The sequence below is a fragment of the Herpailurus yagouaroundi genome, unplaced genomic scaffold, assembly GCF_014898765.1.
Source record: "Herpailurus yagouaroundi ecotype Mexico unplaced genomic scaffold, PumYag 216, whole genome shotgun sequence".
NCBI classification, from domain to species: Eukaryota; Metazoa; Chordata; class Mammalia; order Carnivora; family Felidae; genus Herpailurus; species Herpailurus yagouaroundi.
In genome coordinates, this window is record NW_024412447.1 from 6,467,100 (window position 1) to 6,489,249 (window position 22,150).

Sequence of the window (22,150 nt, forward strand, 5' to 3'; positions counted from 1 at the left end):
AAATTCATGGTACTAATCTCTTCATTTTACATGCATGGAAAGTAACATACAGAGGAGTTATCTAATTTGTCCCTGGTCAAACAACTCGTATGATACTGGTAAAACAAACACCCTGTCCCTCTCTCTCTCTCTCCCCCCTCTCTCTAATGTTTTGGCCCATGAAAATCAAGACTTAAAGGCAGGATTTCACACAATACCTCAAAGAGTGTTTTTTTTTTTTTTAACTGTTAATTTCTTTTTCTTTACTAAACATAGAATCCTATCAAAGATTAGTCCTACTATCAATTACAACTAATTGCCACTGTTAACTAGTCCTATGTTGCTTTGTTTAAATAGCATTCATGTAACAGAAAAGTAAATTCTGAATAACATAATTTCAGATAAATACCTATCTTCATATTTTTATGTTACAGCAATAACACAGATATGCATAATAATTCATTATATTCAACATACTATGTTATTCGTCTGGTAGGACTGTGTCCAGGGTTGGCTCTTTGAAAAGGTGGTCACTCTAGTGGCACCTGGGTGGGTCAGATGGTTGCGCAACCGACTTTGTCTCAGGTCATGATCTCACGGTCTGTGGGTTCAAGCCCTGTGTTGGGCTCTGTGCTGACAGCTCGGAGCCAGCTTTGGATTCCGTGTTTCCCTCTTTCTCTGCTCCTCCCCTGCTCACGCTCTGCCAAAAATAAATATTTTTAAAAAAACAAATTAAAAGGTGGTCACTCTACATTACACTCACAAGGGGAGCTTTTTAAAAATACACAATTTGAGGGCGCCCCAAAGGCTCAGTTAAACCTGGGACTCTTGATTTCAGCTCGGGTCACGGTCTCACAGTTTATGGAGCCTGGCATCTGGCTCTGCACTGACAGCATTAAGCCTGCTTGGGATTCTCTCTCCTTCTCTCTCTGCCCTTCCCCCCCTCAAAATAAATGTATAAAACATTTTTTAAAAACCCACGCAATTGCACAAGGGCCCATCTTAACGCATTCTAGTTCAACTGGTGTGGGGGGGGAAGGTATCGCCGTTAGAGTTTTCAAAGCCTCATGGTGATTCTTGTTAGAGATTCCGAACTGCTTGGCTGGGCGGGAACCGGCCGGGCGGGGCCTGAAAGTCACGTGCCCCAACCGGGACCCTCTGCGGCAGTTGATTGGCCTCGACCAGGGGTTCGTGAGACGCAGGCCCCTTCTCTATTAAACGGACCAGAGAGTTGCGAAGCCTCCGAGCTTCCTAGAAGGTACGCTGGCCGAGAAGCTGGGCTCCCCGCGCAGGAATAAGGGTCGGCGAGTGGCGCGGGCTTCTTCCGCATTCGCGCCCTCAGGTAGGGGGTTAGCGGAGGGGCGGCGACCTGTCACGGGTCTTGACCCGAACCTGGAGAGGGAAGCCCAGCCATGGGGGCCGCCGCAGGTGGACACTGAGGTCTTCCTGGAGGAGATGGCACCGCGGAGGGTCGGAAGCAGGTCTAGGAAGAGAGGAGCTCGTGTGATGGGACGGGTGGGTGCGGCGGCAGAGCCACGGTGTCCCCTCATCGGAAGGTGACAGGGCTCGAGAGACAGTCCTCACCCCCCGCCTTCGGGGCAGGTCGCAGGGACTTAAGGGAGCGTCTTCCTGAAGATGTCAACTTGTGAATATTTTCCGTGGCGTCGGGTCTTCAACATTAAGGAGGAACAAGTCCGATGAATGAACGGCTGGTTAATAGTGTGGTTCGGTTCGGTTTGGTTTGGTTAGGTTATAGACGGAAAGGAGATGTGATCGAACGTTTCCAGAGTTCACATTGTTGCGAAGTGGCGTTTTAGATTCTGACTTCCAATGCACGGTAGACGGGATAGTTAGGTAATGAGAGGGTTGAGGTCCCTTCCCCAGTCTTGAAGCCATAGATCAGGACATTTCTTTGGAGAGCCTCCATGCTTAAAAGGCAGAGCAGAGGATCTTCCAAGCAGTGTTTTTAGGGTACGTGAATGGTGCGAGGGATGCTCTTAAAAACGCACTTAGAGAAAGCAGCGTTCACCAGTGGCCAGAGAAGCACAAAAAAAAAAACAAAAAAAAAAAAAAAAAAAAACAATGAAAAAAATCACCTGGATCCCAGTAACTATTGTTACTACTGTAACAATTGTGGAGGGCCACAATTTGGATGTACCCTAGGCCGACCACCCATGGCTGTGGAATCAAAACTTGAACTGCCCTAATTTCCCCAAAGTGCAGACTCTCCTGCAGAACTTAAGCTTTCTTCATGTCAGGGTGACTTGTAGCTTCCTAGCGCGTCAGCTGCAGACCAGTCAACTTGTACAGTGCTTCTATTCTAAAATAGGGTTGTAAGTTTCTAGTAAACGATAGAAAACAAAGCTACTTCCTCATCTCCTGTGTAGGGGGCAGAAAAATAACTGTCTTTCTCAGTTCTTAGCTGAGACTCCTGCAATAAAAGATTAAGAAACAGACAAGTCTATTTACATGTATATTTCATGTATGTGTGGGAAATACCCACGGAAAAATGAGTAACTCCTGGGGTGGCTTAGAATTCAGGCCTAAATACCATCTTTTTTTTTTTTTTTTTAAGTTTATTTATTTTTGAGAGAGAGAGGGAGACAGAGAATCCCAAGTAGGCTCCTCACTGTCAGCACAGAGCTGGACACGGGGCTCGAACTCACTAAACCGTGAGATCATGACCTGAGCCGAAATCGAGTCTGACGCTTAACTGACGGAGCCACCCAGGCACCCCTAAATACCATCTTAATAGGGAAAGGGGAGAGAGGTTGTAGGCCTCTTAGAGGAGAGTAAATGCTTTTTAGGAAAGATGAACGGGCCTGTAGAAGAATAGACAGAAGGTCCAATAGTTTATGACAAAGTTTGTCTGGGTGTTGTGTCAACATCTAGTCTCCTCTCCTGTGACACAAGTCTATCTTCCCTGGTTGGTGAAACTCCCTGGGAGGGGAATTTATGACACTTGAGTTCTTTTTGGAGGATCTATCTTTAGGCATATGCAGGGGGTTCAGAGAAGGCCTTTCTCTGCGTTTGCCTCTTTTCAAGTGCCTGAAGCTCGAAATAATCATGGGGCAGCATCTTCTCTCCCAATCACGTGCTTTCTGAACTGAGCAGTGACTGCCGAGAGCTCTCAGCTTCTTCACGCTTTCGGCTTCGAAGTCTCCTTGTTTGTTTCTCCCTCAAGAAAATATTCATATCAAGTAAAGCTCTCTGAATATCCTTTTGACAGTGATTACCTCTGTGTATATAAAATGCAGCCTGAAATCTCCAACTGCCCTAACGTCATTTTATACTCTCTGAGCTGATTCTGTGTGAGATGCAGAAATAAATGAAGACCGCCCTCCCCACCCACCCCCCAAAATGCGAATGAGCAAAGGCTCTTCATTCAGAGCCTGCCACAGCAAGGGAGGGAGCCACTGTCACATGTTTAGCAGAGACTCAAGCAGAGACTCAAAGCAGGGGAAAGTGGAGTGAAAAAGGGGAAAGTTTGGATGTACCCACTTTGGAGGCTATTGGCTTGGGAAAGCTGGAGGTGGGTTAAGTAAGTAGAAACGGAACATCCTATGTGGTTGGGGAGGGCTTTCTCTGTTGGTCCTAAATTGGAAGAAGGAAGTAAAAATTCAGGATAATCTGGCAGTTATTGACCAAATCTGGATGTGGGGCTGATTGCTACACTGGCTGTGGTTTGGGTTCTGGGCTGGTTGCTACAGGTGGTGAGCCAGAGTTCTGTTTTGGTCTATGGTCTTGTCCCTTTGTGTATTTAGTCTTTCAGTGAGAACGTATTCTACAGAACATACTCTAGGGAGAAGGGGAGGGCGGGGCCCTTGGATAAAGCTTTGGAAATTGAGCTAACTTCAGAAATTCCTGAAAAGACTCTCCTAGCAGCTCCTTTCATGTTATCACCCATTTTGACACCAAACACCGTGACTGGGTATTAGCTGAGGTTTGTTGGCCTCGTTGGACTTCCCTGTCCCAGGGCTGCCTGGTGAGAGAGCTTTAAGTTCTGGCCGTACTCATGATCGTTTTTCTCCTTCAGTCTAGACTGATGGCTGCAATCCTGCCCCATCTCCAAGACCAGGATGTGGAAGCTGTATTCGTGACAGCTGGGTGGAAGGTGAGCTGGGCGGCTCCTCCCCTTCCTTAGGATACTCCCTGTGGCCCTGCAATGGCCTTGACTCCTTTGTTCACGTTGAGCCATCTTTATTAATTTGGGGACTTTTCTTTCTTGGAAGGTATGATGTAAAGAGCTTGAACTGTGGGCTCAGGTTCAAGTCCAGGCTTTGTTTTAGTTGTGTTACCTTCAGCAAGTCACATAAGCTCTCTGGGCCTCAGTTTACTTATCTGTAAATGGGACGATGACAGTTCTTATCACAAGGAGTTGTGAGTATTAAGTGAGACACTTATGAAAATAAGTAAGTAATACTTACCATAGTATCTGGTTATATTTTAAGCACTCTGCAAGCTTTAGCTACTGTTACCATAGTCATTGATTGTTTCTGTCAGTGAGGGATACTGTGTACCTACTGTGTACCAGATACTATCCTCTGTGCTGGGAGATAAACTCTACCTGAAGGAGTTTACAGTCTTTATGGAAAAGTAGATATGTAAACAGATTCTTGTAATATGGGGATAAATTCTGATCTGCCCGTGTTAAAGAGAACAAGAGCAGCTTAGTTACTGAATTTGTAACATTACGGAGGATGATTATGAAAAGTTGAGTTTAGGGGCATCTGGGTGGCTCAGTCAGTTAAGTGTCCAACTCTTGATTTGGGGTCAGATCATGATCTCATGGTTCCTGAGATCAAGCCCTGTGTCAGGCTCTGCGCTGACAGCTCAGAGCCTGGAGCCTGTTTCCCATTCTGGGTCTCCCTTTCTCTCTGCCCTTCCCCTGCTCATGCTCTGTCTCTCTGTCAAAAATAAACATTAAAAAAAAAATTTTTTTAAGTTGAGTTTAGGGGCACCTGGGTGGCTCAGTCAGTTAAGCATCTGGCTCTTGATTTCAGCTCAGGTCATGATCTTACGGTTTGTGAGATCGAGCCCTGCGTCAATCAGGCTCTGTGCTGTCCGTGCTTGACATTCTCTCTCTCTCTCTCTCTCTCTCTCTCTCTCTCTCTCTCTCTCTGCCCCTCCCCTGCTGTCACTGTCTCTCTCTCAAAACAAACATTAAAAGAAAGTGTTGAGTTTAAAGTTAAGGAGACGAGTTAGGATGCCATTGCAACAATTTTGAAAGGACAGCGGGACAAGGAGGGAACAAGGAGTCTGTAGCGCTCTTCTGACTTCATGGCCAGTGCGCCCTGACCGCCAGAGAGTCTGCAGCGCTCTTCCGTTCCTCCGCTCCGTTGCACAGCCCGTTCTCCCCTTCACAGGCAAACTCACATATTTGCATTTTAAGACTGAACTAAAAACTCTTCTCCGTGAAACCCTCCCTGACTTCCTACATTAGCATCACTCTGCCCTGCGATCCCAGGTGCGCGGACATAGGGAGCAGTCGCAGAGGCTTGATGAGGCTTAAACCAGATGGTGGCTTATGGAGTGACAGGAAGTGAGTGTGTAGTTTTCTTCTGGAAGCTGGTCCGGTAAGGGAAGGAGAGAGAGCCAAAACCAGAGGAGAAGGAAAGCACGGAACATCTTCTTAAAGACAGGCGAGATTTTGGCATTTTTGGTGGCGAAGGGGAAGGAGTTAGTGGAGAAGTAAGTGTTTAAGAAAAACATTCCTGTGTCTCTCTGCTTTCTCCTTTCATGCTTTCACTTCACTTCTGACATCAGACATGCTGGTGCTTTCCCCCACATATCGGGCACTTCCTTGACACCAGCCAGGTGCCCTGTAGTTTAGTTCAGTTTTGATGCTCTCTTCAAGGGTTAGCATCAGATGCCACAGGTTAAGGGCTCAGTCCCACAGGACTGCCCCTCCCCCACTTCCAACACCAGCCAATTGCAAGTCCAGGTTGTCACCTGTGCCTTGAGTGACTGACTATATATTTGGAGGTTCCCATGACTTCGCTCCTTGGGTTCGGTTAATTTGCTAGCGTGACTCAAAGAACTCAGGAAAACTGTTTACTTACTAGATTAGTGGTTTATTACAGCCTGTAACTCGCGAACAGCCACACAGAGGTGCATAGGGCAAGGTGTGGGGAAGGGGCACAGAGCTTCTGTGCTGAGTGTGCAGCACTCCCAGCACCAACTCAGGCTCGACAGCCCCGAAGCTCTCTGAACCCCATTCTCCTGGGTTTTTATGGAGACTCATTGTGTGGACTCGATTGATTACATCATTGGTCTTTGGTGATTGATTGGATTTCCAGCCCCTCTCCCTCCTCTGAATTGGGGTGGAGGGTTCAAACCCTCTAGTCACCTGGTTGGCTCCCCCTGGCAACCAGCCTCCCAGACTTGGGGCCTTTCCAAAGCTCACCTCTTTAAGATTAACTCAGGTGTGGTCAAAGGAATTTGTCGTAAGGTGACATGCCTTTGTGGCTCTGGAGCTATTTCAGAAACCAAGGGCAAAAGACCAACTATTAAGAGATGCTCCTTTGCTCTTATCCCTTAGGAATTCCAGCGGTTTTAGGAGCTCTGTGCCAGAAATGATGAAGATTAAATCTATATTTCTTATTATAAGTCATGGTATGGTAGGGGAGAAGAGGGTAAGGATATAGAAAAGGCAGAGTGCTGTCATTGGATTAAGACCCTGGGGGAGACACGAGGGAATGGAAGCAGAGGTGGAGGGAGAGGGGCAGCGGTTGCTAGAAGAGCCTCTTCTGCTGAGGTGTGGAGGGGGAGGAGTGAGAGCACAGGTAATGCCTGGTGGGAGTGTGAGAGGGGTTAGGGAGCCTGTGCCCCTTGGGCTCTTTCCTGGGACATAATGGGCAATGGCTTCCCGAAGGGATTAGTGGGGGTGAGTCACGTGTCCTCCTAGCCCCCTCCAAGTACCTCCCACTGGATCGTTACCACGTTGACTTCCATCTTTCCCCACTGGACAGTTCACTCCCTGAGCAGGGACAAAGGCTGCTACAGAGTCAGACAGATTGTGCATGTAGCAACCCCCCATTCACACAGCTGTGATGTGAACTGTGTTCCGCAGGATTGAACAGTGCACAGCCTGAACAGCTATATCCTGCGGCCTCAGTAGGAACCTTTATTGCTGGCCTACAGCTTGAAGGCTAGCAACTTACTGGTGCCCAATAAATGTCTCTTGAAAGAAAGAGAGTGGTAAAGATATAGAAAACCCTGAGAAGGAACATGAGAGAGCAAGAGTTTGGGGCAACATTAAAGGCCTGACTCTCAAACTGAGTGTATAGAGATAACTTGGTGGGAGATGAAGCCATTTTGTTCCTACCTGTTAGCCTTCACGTAGAGCAGAGACTGTCCGCTGAGGAGACTTGCAGGGCAGCTGTGGTAAAAGGAGGGACATTTGGGATGGGTAGTGAGTGGGAACTTGACACCATCGTCCTGGAAATCAGGCTTGGTAGGGAGGAAAGAAGGGTCATGCAATTTGGGAGGTTCTGGTGTCTGTTTCCTGAGGGGGTGGGGGTGAGTATTTCCTTTTCCTGATCACCCTTTTCATGCACAGATAGCCTCTGGTGCTACTCAGTTTGTCCTAATAGAAGGGAGTGTGGTGGGCAGACACTAGGCCTCTGCTCCAAGAGCTCCCGTGGTGGGAGGCACCTTCTGTTCTCAGCCCACATGAGTTGAACATAGTTGCAAATGGAAACTTCTACAAAACTTCTACCCCGTAGTACATTGTCCCAAGGGTCTCTGTTTGCCCCCCTCTGATATATGTTCCACCCTCCCCCGCTTTGGTCTGGGCCCTGGGAGGCTGACCTTCACACACCATCGATGGGTTCTCTTGCCCTCCGGCTTCCAGCTGGCTTTTGGCAATGGGATGGAAGGGGTCAGGGGACCAGAAACCTGGAAGAAAGTGGTGTCGGGTTTTATTCCCACAGCCCCGTGCCTGTTGGGCTCCAGAGCTCCAGTCTTCTAACAACTTTCTGGACTCCAGTAACCCCTCTCCTTCCGTCTTCCCCTTCAGACATATGGGTGATTGTTCCCCATGAGAGCCAGCCTGGCATGCTTCTGCGTGCCTTGTTGGCTTCCATGAAGCCTGTCCCTTCCTTTGCAAACTGTCTGCATGCCAACCTATCCTCAGTGACCTCATTTGAATGTGCCATCTCTTTCCCAAGGGACAATCTGGGACAGAAATATATTATTTGTTAAAGGTGCTGGTATATGGAGCAGGGTCAGCAAACTGACCTGGACCCGGTAGTCAAGTTTCACTGGAACACAGCTCTGCCCATTCACTTACCTGTTGTCTCTGGCTGCTTTTGTGTGACAGCAGCAGAGCTGAATAATTGTAGCAGAGACCAAATCACCTGAAAGCCTAAAACGTTTACCATCTGGCCTTCTACAGAATAAGTTTGTCAGGGTGTCTGGGTGGCTCAGTCCGGTTAGGCGTCCGACCCTTGATTTTGGCTCAGGTCAGGATCTCATGGTTTGTGAGGTTGAGCCCCGCATGGGGCTCCACACTGACAGCATAGGGCCTGCTTGGGATTCTCTCTCTCTGCCCCTCCCCCACTCACAAATGCACGTTTTCTCTCTCTCTCAAAATAAATAAACTTTAAAAAAGAAAAAGTTTGTCTACGCTATAGTATAGAGGAAAGAATGAGCTTGGCCAAGTCACTTTACCTCCTCAAGCCTCACCTGTAGAATAATGATAGTTCACAAAGTCGTTTTAAGAACTGAGGTTGGGGGCACCTGGGTGGCTCAGTTGGTGAAGTGTCCAACTCTTGATTTCAGCTCAGGGCATGATCTCACGGTTCATGAGTTCAAGCTCCGTGTCGGGCTCTGCTGACAGTGTGGAGCCTGCTTGGGATCCCCTCTGTCTCTCTCTTTCTCTCTCCCTTTCTTGCTCGCTCTCTCTCAAAAATAAATGAACTTAAAAAAAAAAAAAGAATTGAGGCTATAATTAGTCTCTGTTTTCAGGAGTCGCTGTCATTTGAGGATGTGGCTGTGTACTTCACTAGAGAAGAGTGGGACAAACTTGACTGGGCTCAGAAGGACCTCTACAGAGACATGATGCTGGAGAATTACAGGAACATGATCCTGCTGGGTAATGAATGACTTGGCTTGAAGATTTGGCTCCGAGTGTCTACACAAGTGCTCAGCCCCTTATTTGCAATTCTAAAATCAGAAAAGCTTTGCAAACTAGAAGTTTTTTCATAACTCATCTGGCTGTAAGACCCAACCTGAAGTGTTCAGGTGGTAAAACCTGATCTCTTCTACTGGAAGCTGTGTATCATCCTTCTTTTTCCCATGTGGTCATCACATCTATATATTTAGCATACCAGAAATATCAGCGTGTTTGATTAAGGGTACGGCTCCAACCCCTGTTGGGGGTGGTACATAATAGAAAACATACACACCAAGTCACCTTCCTAAAATCCAGAAAAATTCTGACCTCAAACGCAGCTGGCCTCTACAATGTTTTCAAATAAGGGATTGTGGACAATGAATAGTTGCCTATTGTTTTAGAGGTCAGAGACGCTTAATCCACTCCCCACCCCGATCCGCATCTTCCTTATCTGTAAGACCCATAGGAGCTGAACGGTTTATGGCTGATTTGGATTCCAAAGGTTAGCTTCTTTTTCTCTCGAAAAGTCTTTTTCTTTCTTCCCTCTGGAAATGGGTTCCTTCTTTGTTTGCAGCATCACTGGGTGTCTAGGAAACGATTCCTAACGGACTTCATTTCTGAACCTCCACTGCTTCCCCACTCACGGACCCTGCCTTTGGCTTATTGCAATGCAGAGTCTCCTCCCATGGGCGTTTTCTCAACAAAGCACTTTCTTTCTGGGGTCCAGCTTTCACGCCCACACTGACACTCTTGCTACATACAGTCTTGACCACCTCCTGTGGGATTGTCTGCCCACCTCTGGAGTTTTTGATGTTTATTTTCCTTGTAGAAGCATTTAGAAGAGCAGACTTGAATACACACAAGGTACAGGAACGGGAGAACGTTCAGGGGTAACACTGTTCATATTTTGGAATGTTTCCATCCAGTTTTTCTCTCTCTCTCCTTTTAAAAAATGTAGCTGAACAGAGGTGCCTGAGTGGCTCAGTCGGTTAAGCATCCAACTCTTGGTTTCAGCTCAGGTCATGATCTCCCAGTTTGTGAGTTCCAGCCCTGCATCGTGCTCTGTGCTGACAGCATGGAGCCTGCTTGAGATTCGCTCTCTCTCCCTCTCTCTGCCCCTCCACTACTCGCACTGTGTCCCTGTCACTCTGAAAATAAATAAATAAGCTTTAAAAAAATGTGGCTGAACATATTCTGTGTATAATTTTGTAATTCCTTTAAATCTTAACTAATGTTAAGCTTCAACATTTTCCCTATGTTATTAAAAGCCCCCATAAATACAGTAAATGATCATAATGTAATTCTGTTGTATGATCTGTAATGTTTAATCATTTTCCCATTTGGGGATATTTAGTTTGGCTTCTTGTTGTTGTTGTTGACTTGTTTATGGATTTATCATCTACTATACTTAATGTTCTAATGGATGTTTGTGACCATAAATCCTTATATGAATTTCTGACTGTTCCCAAGATGCAGAATATTGGTGTTAAAGGGTATGGGCTCTTAGTCTCTCTGATTATTGAATGGCCTTTCACTAACAAAGTAGGAAATAAAAATCATCTGCAGGCCTACTGCCCAGAAATTACCCCTGTTAACATGTTGGTTTACTTTTTTCCTAGTCTTTTCATATATATTAATACTTAATGTACATATACCCACACATATAGTTTTTAAAAACAAAATTTGGGTCATACTTCATGAGTTTTGCATTCTCCTTTAAGATATATAGGGAACATTTTCCTATTTTAATATTCTTTGAGCACATGGATTTTTAGGATCTAATACTTTTGCCTTCACTGAATTCACGTTACACTGTAGCTGTTCCCATACTGATGTCTACTTTATTTCCAGTTTTGCGTAAGTACAACTGTGCTGAACATCTCTGGCACATTAATCTTGTCCTGATTGTTCCTTAGGCTGTATCTCTACAATGACCAAATCTAAGGGTGTGAATATTGTTGAGAATTTACTGAATCTTTCAGTAAAGATTGTTGGAGTTTCAGAAAGATTGTGCCAAATTCTCTTCTCACCAGCCCTTTTGATTATTGCTCTTATCTGTTTGCCACTGTAGACTCAAGGGGGTTAAGGTGAGCGCTGGGACCTCTCTCTGTAACTCACTAACCACATCCCATTTACTTCTCCATGAGTAGGATTTCAGTTTCCCAAACCTGAGGTGATCTGCCTGCTGGAGCAGTGGGAAGAGCCATGGATCCTGGATCTACCAAGAACTGGGACTAGGAAGGCTTCCAGTAGTGCTTGCCCAGGTGGGTGAGGAGAGGACCCAGTCCAAGTGGAAAAATCAGGACGGGGCAGGAAAGCACCTTAGTGAAGCCCCTCGTGTGCCCCCCAGATCCTGAGCCACATGTTCAACATCCATTATCCCACTTATTCATCCCTGCTGCCCTCTGAAGGTAGTACGTAAGTGTGGCCATTAGACCCATTTTCCAGATGAAGAATCAAAGATTCAGATGTCACACAGATTGACTTATAGTTTTAAAAACTATATCAATCTGTCACACAGATTGATAGTTGAGGTTCGATTTCAAGCCTGCAAAGCTCATGCTCATTCTACTGCGGTAGAGTGTTTCTCTGAACTCTTTTTCCAAATCAGATACTTCTTTCTTCTATGCTCGTTACTTATCCTTCCCCTCTGTTTTCCTCTCATTCCTTTGCCTTCATCCTGTTTGTCATATCCCCACGGTGTTTCTCAACATACCTACTTTTTCCTACTTACTATGTCCTGATTGCTGCTTCTACCTTTTTTTCACATTCCTGTGTTCCAGAGTTTCTCAGCCTCTGCTCTATTGACATTTGGGGCTAGATCTTTTTTTTTTTTTGGGACAGAGAGAGACAGAGCATCAACGGGGGAGGGGCAGAGAGAGAGGGAGACACAGAATCGGAAACAGGCTCCAGGCTCCGAGCCATCAGCCCAGAGCCTGATGCAGGGCTCGAACTCACGGACCGTGAGATCGTGACCTGGCTGAAATCGGACGCTTAACCGACTGCGCCACCCAGGCGCCCCTTTTTTTAGTTTTTAAAAATGTTTATTTGAGAGAGAGAGAGAGAGCATGACTGAGGGAGGGGCAGAGAGGGAGGGAGACACAGAATCCGAAGCAGGCGTCAGGCTCCGAGCTGTCAACACAGAGCCCGATGTGGGGCTTGAACCCACAGACCACGAGATCATGACCTGAACCGAAGTCAGACACTTAACCAGCTGAGCCACCCAGGCGCCCCAGGTTGGATAATTCTTTGTTGTGGAGGAGCTGTCCTGTGCGTTGTCAGGTGTTGAGCCATATTAGCCTCTACCCATTAGGTTTTAGTAGCACCATCCCAGTTGGGACAACCAGAAATGTCTCCAGACATTGTCCAGTGCCCCCCAGGAGGCAAAATCACCTCTGATCAAGAACCTCTACTCTATTCCATTGGCCTTTGTATCTACTTCCCTCTGGTTCCTTTTCTCTTGTGTCTTATGCTCTCCGTTTTTAAAGAGTTGTTTCTCTCAGAATTATTAAAAAAATACTAACCTAGAAAGTATAAGATGTCACCTGTCCTATATTTATGTGACTTCACTGAGTACCAAGGGTAAGTTTTATTTTTCCAATAGTAGTGATATATTTACTTAGTTCTCGCTTCTCTGACACACACTTGTGCGTTTTTCAGTCGTTCAGTTGATTTTGAGAACTCTTTCTGGTGTCAAAGCCGTGAGTCCTGTGGAAATCAGAATTTGGGCCTCTTTAGCAGGACAATATAACTAAGCAAGCACTTTGTTTCACTTGAGTGTCTTCCACACACACAGGTGGCTTCTTTTTTTTTCCTTCTGTGATGTGGTGGGCAGGTCATTTCTATGTTTTCTTTTTATTTGGTTAGGTTCTGAAGCCAGATGGAAGATGAAAAAGCCAACTCCAGGGCAGAAGATCTTTAAAGATTTAGAGTCGTGTAAGACATCGGCAGTAAAGCAGCAAACAGCCAAGGGATCTTCAGAAAAGTTACGTAAATGTAACGAATTGGTGGACATTTACAGACTTGCCTTTCCCACTATTGGTGATGAATGCAGTAAGAACTTCCTTCAAAACCTTCACCTTATTCAAGATCAGAATGCTCAAACAGGGAGGAGGCGTGGCCATTGTGATGAGTATGGAAAGCCTTTCAGTCAGAGATCACTGTTTTTGCAGCATAAGCAAATCTCTCCAAACGCAAAATCTTACAAATGCAGTGAATGTGGAAGAGTCTTCAGACGTCAGGCAAATTTTGTTCGACATCATAGAATTCACACATCAGAGGACCCCTTTGAATGCGACATATGTGGGCAAGCCTTCAAACAGAAGTCCACTCTTGCTGTCCATAAACAGTGTCACCTGCAGAAAAAGCCATATAAATGTCATGACTGTGGAAAATGTTTCCGTCAGATGGCATATCTTATTGAACATAAGAGGATCCATACCAAAGAAAAACCCTATAAATGTAGTGAGTGTGAAAGAACATTTAGTCAGAATTCAACCCTTATTCGACATCAGCTAATCCATAGTGGAGAAAAACCCCACAAATGTGTCGAGTGTGGAAAAGCCTTTGGTCGGCATTCGACCCTTATGAGCCATCAACAGATTCACACTAAACAGAACACTCATAAATGCAGTGAATGCGGGGAATGCTTCAGTCGGAATGTAGACCTCATTCAGCATCAAAGAACCCATACCAAGGAGGAATTCTTTGAATGTAGAGAATGTGGAAAAACTTTTAGTTTTAAGGCAAATCTTCATCGCCATGAGGTCATTCATACTGGAGAGAGACCTTACAGATGTGAGAAATGTGGAAAATCTTTTATCTGGCGCACAAGCTTTATTAAGCATCAGGGTACTCACAGAGAACAGGTATCTGTGTGATACTAACTGGAAAAAGACCATTTAAAGACCAGAACTGGGACACCTGGCTGGCTGTTGGTGGAGCCTATAACTCTTGATCTCAGGGTTGTGAGTTTGAGCCCCACGTTGGGTGTAGAGATTACTTAAAATCTTAAAAAAAAATAAAATAAATGAAGACAAGAACTTACCACTAGTGTAGTTATGTGTAATTACATTGTTTTAAGACAATTACTAACAGGAACTGAAATGGTTTTGCTTTGGGGGCCCTCTTTCTGCAGCTAACCTTCTTGCTATAGTTAAGAATTACTTAATAGAGGGGCGCCTGGGTGGCTCCGTTGGTTGAGTGACCGACTTCAGCTCAGGTCAGGATCTCACGGTTTGTGAGTTTGAGCTCCGGCTCTGTGCTGACAGCTTGGAGCCTGGAGCTGCTTCAGATTCTGTGTCTCCCTCTCTCTCTGCCCCTCCCCCACTCATGCTCTGTCTTTCTCTGTCTCAGAAATAAATAAGCATTAAAAAAATATTTTTTTAAAAGAATTACTTCATAGAACATGGAATAGGCTGTTATGTACAGTCTCCCTTGAGTCCCTCCCCCGACCATACTTTCATTCCCTCAAGTCAAGGCAGAAGGGAGGCATAAAAACTATGTGGTTCCCTAGGCTGGAGACCATTTGATGATTATGAACGATTTAAGAATGCTCTTCTTATTTCTCAATAAAACTGGAGGAAAAAAAAAAGTTTTTAATTAAAAAAAATGGGTGTAAAGAAATAACTTTCTTGGTTTCATATGGAAAAATTACCTGATATTACATTGGATTTTTAAAAATAAAGTAAGGGCTACTCACCTAAGAATGACTAAAATGTATCCATAAACTAAAATTAGTGTGCCACTAGATTGTACTGAGAGTTCTAAGTCAAGTGTTAACAGAAGCCGTTGGTGCCCTTGCCCCCTGCTTACTCCATCTGCTGGGCTTCATCTGACTTGCACTGTGTGTCTCTTGGTCTGCAGGCTTTTTTTAAAACCACGAAAAGGCCACTGCTCTGTAGGGTAACTAGCACATTTTGAGAGCAGGCCTCGACTAAAGCTTGATGGGAATTTGACAAATATGATATTCTCCCCTGGGGTGGAATAACTCTGAAGCATGTGTTTTACATGGTTTTCAGTTTTCCCATGGGAGGATTATGCATTCATTTACCTTAGAAGCTCCTTATCAGCTGTCTTCCCCAGCTATAGTCCTTGGGGAGCCATACCCTTTCTCCAGTTATTCCAAGCACATCCTTATGTTCAGGTTATGTAAGTTGAGCTGACCTTACAACTCTTCCCTACAGCTCACCAAGACAGGAACCCCATTTGAAATTCTACTATCCTAAACAGCATCCTAGGTCTGCATTACAACTTGCTGCTATTTAGATCCTCTCCTATAAATCCCGTCTAGTTTCTTCTTGATTTTATTTTCTTGCTCCTACCAATTCTATGACTTCTTACCCAACATATAAAAACAAAGATCACTGAGAAAGGAAGTGGCACCTCAGAAAATTAAGGAATGTTAAGCCTTGCAGGAGGAAAATAATGAAAAGGGATAGAATGTATATTGGGTTCCAAAAGCAGTCATTTTGTAGTCAGCATGAATTGGCTAGAAGAACCTACACAAAATTAAGAAGTTGAGACTTCTGACTGAGGGGGAAATAAGCCAGTGGGAGATAAGACCACTTAAAACAACTTTGGGAGATGGGGACCTATGTAAAAGCGCTTCCCTCCACTGCTAAGTGGAAGCCATATAAATCAATACACATACATACATACATACATACACACATAGTGATTAGATACATAGGGGCACCTGGCTGGCTCAGTTGGTGGAGCATGCAACTCCTGATCTCGGGGTTTAAGTTTAAGCCCCACGTTGGATGTAGAGATTACTTAAAATCTTTAAAGCAAACGTCCTGATGGCAGCTCTCAGTTGTATGGATGAGAACTGAACTGGAGGTCAGTAATCTGGTGTGGGGAGACTGTTACAGGCAGGACACTTGGCTATATGAAGACCTAGATGCATGCCGTAAAGGTTATTCTTGGGCTGTGGCCAACGGCTAAGACATATAGTCTGGCAAGTGGACCTTGGACAATTAAAAATAAAGTGGGGAGCCCAATTATGATAAGCCCTTTGCTTTCCAGAATAATCCAGGGTGGTTCTGAAGGTAACATATTCTAGGCGGACCATTTGAAATGAAAGTGTGGATATGTGGGCATCCAAGGTAAGTGGCCATGGAGGCTCCCAAGCCATGCTGTCAAATCATCCCACATTCCATTGTGACACCTGCTGGGGCACCAATGGTTGTCAGAGAGTGTTTAGAACCTGCCAGGTTAGCACAGTGGGAAGTGGGCTCATCCCACTGCATGTGCCTGGTAGATTGCCCTGCCCCACGTCCCTTCCTGGAACCGCAGATGCCTCACAACCTCTGGTCCCTCACTCTCTGGTGGGGTTAGTGAGAGGGCCCAGCCATGTGCTGCTGCGGTTCCCACCCTGAGCCCCAGGAACTTCCCTTTTAACTCTATGCCACTGCCCTAGAGACCTCTGAGTCCCAAGCAGGGCACAGGACCTTCCAGAACAGAACTTGGAAATGTTTCAAAGACATGCTAAAGCAATAGATTTAAACGACCATATCACTCTCTCTTCTAGCTCCAGTCAGGAATTCTAACACTTTGTTAACAAATATCTGGACTTCCCATTTTGTAGGACAGGAGATGCTATGTAGGTGCTATGGGAGAATATGAAGAATGGAAAGATTGTTGCCCTCTGTTATGGACTGAATTGTGCCCCCCAAATTCATACGTTGAAGTCCTAACCCCTGGTGTGACTGTATTTGGAAACAGGGCCTTTAAAGAGGTAATTGAGGTTAAATGAGGTGCTAATTGTGGGGCGTTCAGTGATAAGACTGGTGTCCTTTTAAGAGGAAGAGATACTAGAGGCCTCTCCATCCACTGCACAGAGGAAAGGCCATGTGAGGACATAGTGAGAAGGAGGCTGTCTACAGGTCAGGAAGGGGCATCAACAGAAACCAACCCTGAGGGCACCTTAACCTTGGATGTCCTGCCTCTAGAACTGTGTGAAAATAAATGTGTTATTTAAGCCACCTAGTCTGTGGTCTTTTGTTTTGGCACGAGAGCTAATCCACTCACCCTTTATAATCTAGGGTTCAGAGATGGCGTATTCACGTTAACTTACTGGCTATGATAGTTTGCATGGTAAGTGACAAAGCCTACAGATAATGGTAGTTTAGTAAAGGAAATATTTTGGGGTAGGATAATTGAGAAGTGACATTTTAAAATTGTTTTACAAGAGTCGACTTTTCCGTTGTTAATCTGGTGGGCTAGGGTCTGGGAAAAGGGATCTGGGATTAAAAGCATCTTGAACAAAGGCATGCATATATGTGGAAATATATGGAAAATTCAAGTAGTATGTAAGCAACAGTCAATGTGTCGAGAGGGTAGAAGAAGGGAAGAATGGAGGGAAAGCTAAAAGTACACAGAGGACAGTCAGCTCTAAGTCTGTGGTGTTCCTGGGGTGCCTGGGTGGCTCAGTCAGTTAAGCACTGGACCCTTGAATTTGGCTCAGGTCATGATCCCGAAGTTGTGGGCTCCACGCTTAAGATTTTTCTCCCCCTCTCCCTCTGCCCCTTCCCTGCTTACACGCCTTCCCTCTCTCTCTCTCAAAAAAAAAAAAAAAAAAAAAAAAGTCTGTGGCGTTCCTCCAGTATAAAGAACACTGGAATCAGGCTATCACTACTACTCTATTGTGATCCTGGGCAAATAACCTTGATAGGCTTGGGGAGAACAACACCAGGGTGATACAGCTCATGGCCCGCCTAAACAGACACCATGTCCACGCCCTCATTCTCAGCCCCAGTGCTAGATACGAAATCTCATTCATAAGTGACATTCTCCACATGACACACCAGACCCTGAACACACCCAGGCCAGCCTTCTCGCCATCCCTCCTGCCTGGCCATGCGCTACTATTCCACCAGGTCCAGGATCAAGCAAGGGAGTTCTGAGAAGAAAATGACTTAGTTTTGGGTTTTGTACATTTAGGAAAAAAAAAAAAAAAAAAAACTAAGATGCAGTAAGGTGACAAGGCTCAAGTAGAAGACTCATAAAGGAATGTAATTTGGTACTTGCTTTGGGGGAATGTGTATTAGCTCACACACTGACCAAGAAATTCTACTTTTGGGAATCTAGGCTTAGATTCTGAAGAACAATCAAGGGGGCGCCTGGGTGGCGCAGTCAGTTAGGCGTCCAACACTTGATTTTGGATCAGGTCCCGATCCCAGATCCTAGCATCATGGTATCAAGCCCCCGTGTAAGGTTCCACGGTCAGCATGGAGCCTGCTTAAGATTCTCTCTCTCTGGGAATGCAAACTGGTGCAGCCACTCTGTATACAGTGTGGAGGTTCCTCAAAAAACTAAAAATAGAACTACCCTACGACCCAGCAATCGTACTACTAGGTATTTATCCAAGGGATACAGGTGTGCTGTTTCGAAGGGACACATGCACCCCGATGTTTATAGCAGCACTATCAACAATAGCCAAAGGACGGGAAGAGCCCAAATGTCCATTGATGGATGAATGGATAAAGATGTGGTCTATATATACAAAGGAGTATTACTCGGCAATCAAAAAAGAATGAAATCTTGCCATTTGCTACTATGTGGATGGAACTGGAGGGTATTGTGCTAAGTGAAATTAGAGAAAGATAAAAATCATATGACTTTACTCATATGAGGACTTTAAGAGACAAAACATGAACACAAAGGAAGGGAAGCAAAAATAATAAAAACAGGGAGGGGGACAAAAACATGAGACTTAAATATGGGGAACAAACAGAGGGTTACTGGAGGGGTTGTGGGAGGGAGGATGGGCTAAATGGGTAAGGGGCATTAAGGAATCTACTCCTGAAATCGTTGTTGCACTATATGCTAACTAACTTGGATGTAAATTAAAAAAATTAAAAAAAAAAAAAAAAAGAAAATGAAAAGTAATAGCCCCTTCCTTTTTAAAAAAATTTTTTTTCAACATTTATTTATTTATTTGGGACAGAGAGAGACAGAGCATGAACGGGGGAGGGGCAGAGAGAGAGGGAGACACAGAATCGGAAACAGGCTCCAGGCTCTGAGCCATCAGCCCAGAGCCTGACGCGGGGCTCAAACTCACGGACCACGAGATCGTGACCTGGCTGAAGTCGGACGCTTAACCGACTGCGCCACCCAGGCGCCCCAATAGCCCCTTCCTAACCATTCCCAGATATCTCACTGAAGAACTCAATATGCTCTGAAAATAATTATTTTTCAAATGGGAGTCTTTCTAAATAGAAAAGACTGGAAATAATTAGTTTAGCGGATATAATGCTTGGACTGACGGTTACCTGTTTGAGCCACACATTTGTTGTCATCAGTTGATTCTTTTCATCCTAGGAAAATGACAATTAGAAAGATGTAAATTCAAATTAAGTGAAGTTTTTGAGATTTTTTTTTTTTTGTCAGAAAGACCTCCCTGAGTCTTACATTTGAGGTGTTCAAAGTGTAAAGGATTCTCAACTTAAAAACAGTTAAATGGCATGGGATCCTAAAATATTATGCACATTTTGCATAAAATAAAAAATAATAATTAAAGCAACAAAAAAAAAAGATTCTCTCTCTCCCCCTGCTTCTCTCCCCCATTGGACTATCCCTCTGTAAAAAAAAATAATAATAATAAAAATAAGTAAATAAATTGATTAATTAAAAAAATAAAGAACAATCCAAATTATGTTAAAATTACACTGATATTCACTACAGCATTGCTTGCAACAACAAAAAGGAGTAATGGCTGAAATGACCAGTAAAAGGAAAATGGGACACAATTATCAAATCTACTCAATGGATAATGATGCAGCCATTAAGCATAAAGGTTATGAAAACCACGTAAAACCCTTAAGACATAATATTAAAAAGATGTAAAATATAAACACTATGGTTTTCATTACATGAGAAGCATGCAGAGAAAAAAAAAAACAGAAGGAAATACAACAAAATGCCTATAACAGGTGATCAGGGTTGTAGGATTATGGGTAATTTCTTTTCCTGTTATTTTTCCAAATATCCAATAGTATGCTTATATTCCCTCGATTTAAAAAAAAAAAAACAACCCCGCGGGGAGGTGTCTGGGTGGCTCAGTCAGTTAAGCGCCTGACTTTGGCTTGGGTCATGAACTCATAGTTCGTGGGTTTGAGTCCCTCATTGGGCTCTGTGCTGACAGCTCAGAGCCTGCAGCCTGCTTTGGATTCTGTGTCCCCCTCTCTGCCACTCCCTGGCTCATGCTCTCTCTCTCTCCCTCTCAAAAATAAACATTACAATAAAACAAACAAACAAACAAACAAAAAACCGCAGGGGCACCTGGCTGGTTCAGTCAATAGAGCATGTGACTTTTGATCTCAGTCTTTGAGTTCGAGCCTCATGTTGGGTGTAGAGATGACTTAAATAAATAAAACTTTAAAAATAAAATAAAAATAAAAAATAAATTAAAAAACACACAAAAAAACCCAACCAGGTTAAAAAAAAACTTACATGCAATACATGTTTGTGTGTAGAAAGATAAGATAGGCTCAGGCTTAGTTTCATTCCTACAGTTTAACCCAACAAGGGCAAAAAAGCAAACCCCATAGCCTTCCCTCACCAGGCACAGGGGTGGAAAGACGGCGCTGGGAAGTTAAATAATGATCGTTTTAACCCCATTTCTGAGCTAGTGTTTCTTATCTTGAGGCGTGTGCATGCGCCACTGGCCCTCCACCACTACTACTGGGCAGAGGGGAGGAGGGGCAGGGAGAAGCGGCAAGCCATGGTGGGGTGGGAGCCCATCACTGATGTAAAGGAAAAAACTCACGTTACTGGACAAGCAGTCAGATCACCCAAGTTCTAAAGCATCAACTGTGAGCCTCCACTTCCTTTCTACCTGGGAATGACAAGGTAGCTTACCTTGTCCACTTTACCTCAGTAGGATTGTCAAATGGAAATGGAAGTAGGAAGTCAAATGGAAAATGTCTATGGATGCATTTTATGGATGATAGAGTATTACATGTCAGTGAATACCCATTAACAAAACAAGCAAGAGCTGAAGGAGCTTCTTTCTGCCTTTGGTGTCCTCTTCTGGAACACCCCCAAGGATGCACTCCACACCACTTCCTTATGTCCCATACGTTAGGAAGCCTTGACAGGGGTGGCTGGGTGGCTCAGTTGGTTAAGCATCTGATCTTTGGCTCAGGTCATGATCTTGCAGTTCACAAGTTCGAGCCCTGCTTCTGGCTCTGTGCTGACAGTTCAGAGCCTGGAGGCTTCTTTGGATTCTGTGTCTCCCTCTCTCTCTGCCCCTCTCCCTCTCCGTCTCTCTCTTTCTATTTCTCGTAAATATAAAGAAAAGAAAGAAAGGAAGGAAGGAAGGAAGGAAGGAAGGAAGGAAGGAAGGAAGGAAGGAAGGAAAAGAAAGAAAGAAAGAAAGAAAGAAAGAAAGAAAGAAAGAAAGAAAGAAAGAAAGAAAGAAAGAAGAAAGAAGCCTTGACAGAAAAAACATGTTTTAGGTTATTTGATATCACAAGAGCCTCCCTCCCTCTCCCCTACACAAAGCTTACCAAAAGGTTTAATGCGGACTTTCATCAAAAACCAAAAGTTCTCAAATAAAGTGCCCTTAATTTAATAAGCTTAGAAAAGGATACAATGATGGGAATTTGTAGGTGTATTTGGGTGGCGTTTCCCTTTGCCTCTCTTTTGAAAAGAAATCAACAAGACTTATAAAATTGAACCCCTAGAATGGGGAAGAAAGAGAAACTCTGCAAAGTTCATTTTTAAAAAAGCAAAAAATATAGAGTGTGTCTTGTATGTACCAAACTTTACACGGTGTTTTGGATCATCATGTATTTGAAATCCTGTCCACCATCAAAGCAGAAAGACAATTCTAAGTGTCACAAATATTTCTCAGGGCAGTGAGTGGAGTGGGCAAGATTTGGTCTGAAAGCAGAGGTAAGAAAAGAGAAGAGACCAGGACAGAACTGTTACAAGTGAGCCCTTGATGTCGTCGGGAGGCCCTTCCATGGGACCCCCTCATCCTTTGGAAGGGCTCTCCGCTTACACATTCCTGCTTCACAGTGATGTTCAGAGTAGGTACTGAGA

The 22,150-nt window shown here is 44.5% G+C and overlaps 1 protein-coding gene and 1 long non-coding RNA gene across 6 annotated transcripts; one reads left to right on the forward strand and one right to left on the reverse strand.

The window, feature by feature from the left end:
• Window positions 1-1,142: 1,142 nt before the first annotated feature.
• On the forward strand, window positions 1,143-14,304 carry ZNF789 (zinc finger protein 789). Of its 5 annotated transcripts, none has more exons than XM_040456288.1 (5): window positions 1,143-1,237; window positions 4,016-4,093; window positions 8,950-9,076; window positions 11,248-11,361; window positions 12,965-14,303. In XM_040456288.1, the coding sequence occupies exons 2-5, from the start codon at window positions 4,025-4,027 to the stop codon at window positions 13,975-13,977; spliced, it is 1,323 nt and encodes a 440-aa protein (XP_040312222.1). In that variant the 5' UTR covers window positions 1,143-1,237; window positions 4,016-4,024; the 3' UTR covers window positions 13,978-14,303. The 5 variants fall into 5 exon arrangements, with proteins under 5 accessions (XP_040312222.1, XP_040312223.1, XP_040312219.1 ...); XM_040456289.1 differs by lacking the exon at window positions 1,143-1,237 and adding an exon at window positions 1,264-1,321; XM_040456285.1 differs by lacking the exon at window positions 1,143-1,237 and adding an exon at window positions 1,328-1,494 and having other exon boundaries at window positions 12,965-14,304.
• Window positions 13,348-21,284, reverse strand: LOC121017822 (uncharacterized). The gene is made up of 3 exons (XR_005784900.1): window positions 20,977-21,284; window positions 19,375-19,419; window positions 13,348-13,452 (listed from the first exon to the last, which is right to left on the reverse strand). It is a non-coding gene; the product is annotated as an uncharacterized LOC121017822 (long non-coding RNA).
• Between the last annotated feature and the right edge of the window lie 866 nt (window positions 21,285-22,150).

Excerpts from the sequence above, each read along its gene's own strand:
- ZNF789 (XM_040456285.1), top strand. The coding sequence starts at position 1,435 with ATGGCACCGCGGAGGGTCGGAAGCAGGTCTAGGAAGAGAGGAGCTCGT. Across the intron at positions 1,495-4,015 it reads GAGCTCGTGTGATGGGACGG|TCTAGACTGATGGCTGCAAT; the intron begins GTGGGTGCGGCG and ends TTTCTCCTTCAG. Across the intron at positions 4,094-8,949 it reads TCGTGACAGCTGGGTGGAAG|GAGTCGCTGTCATTTGAGGA; the intron begins GTGAGCTGGGCG and ends CTCTGTTTTCAG.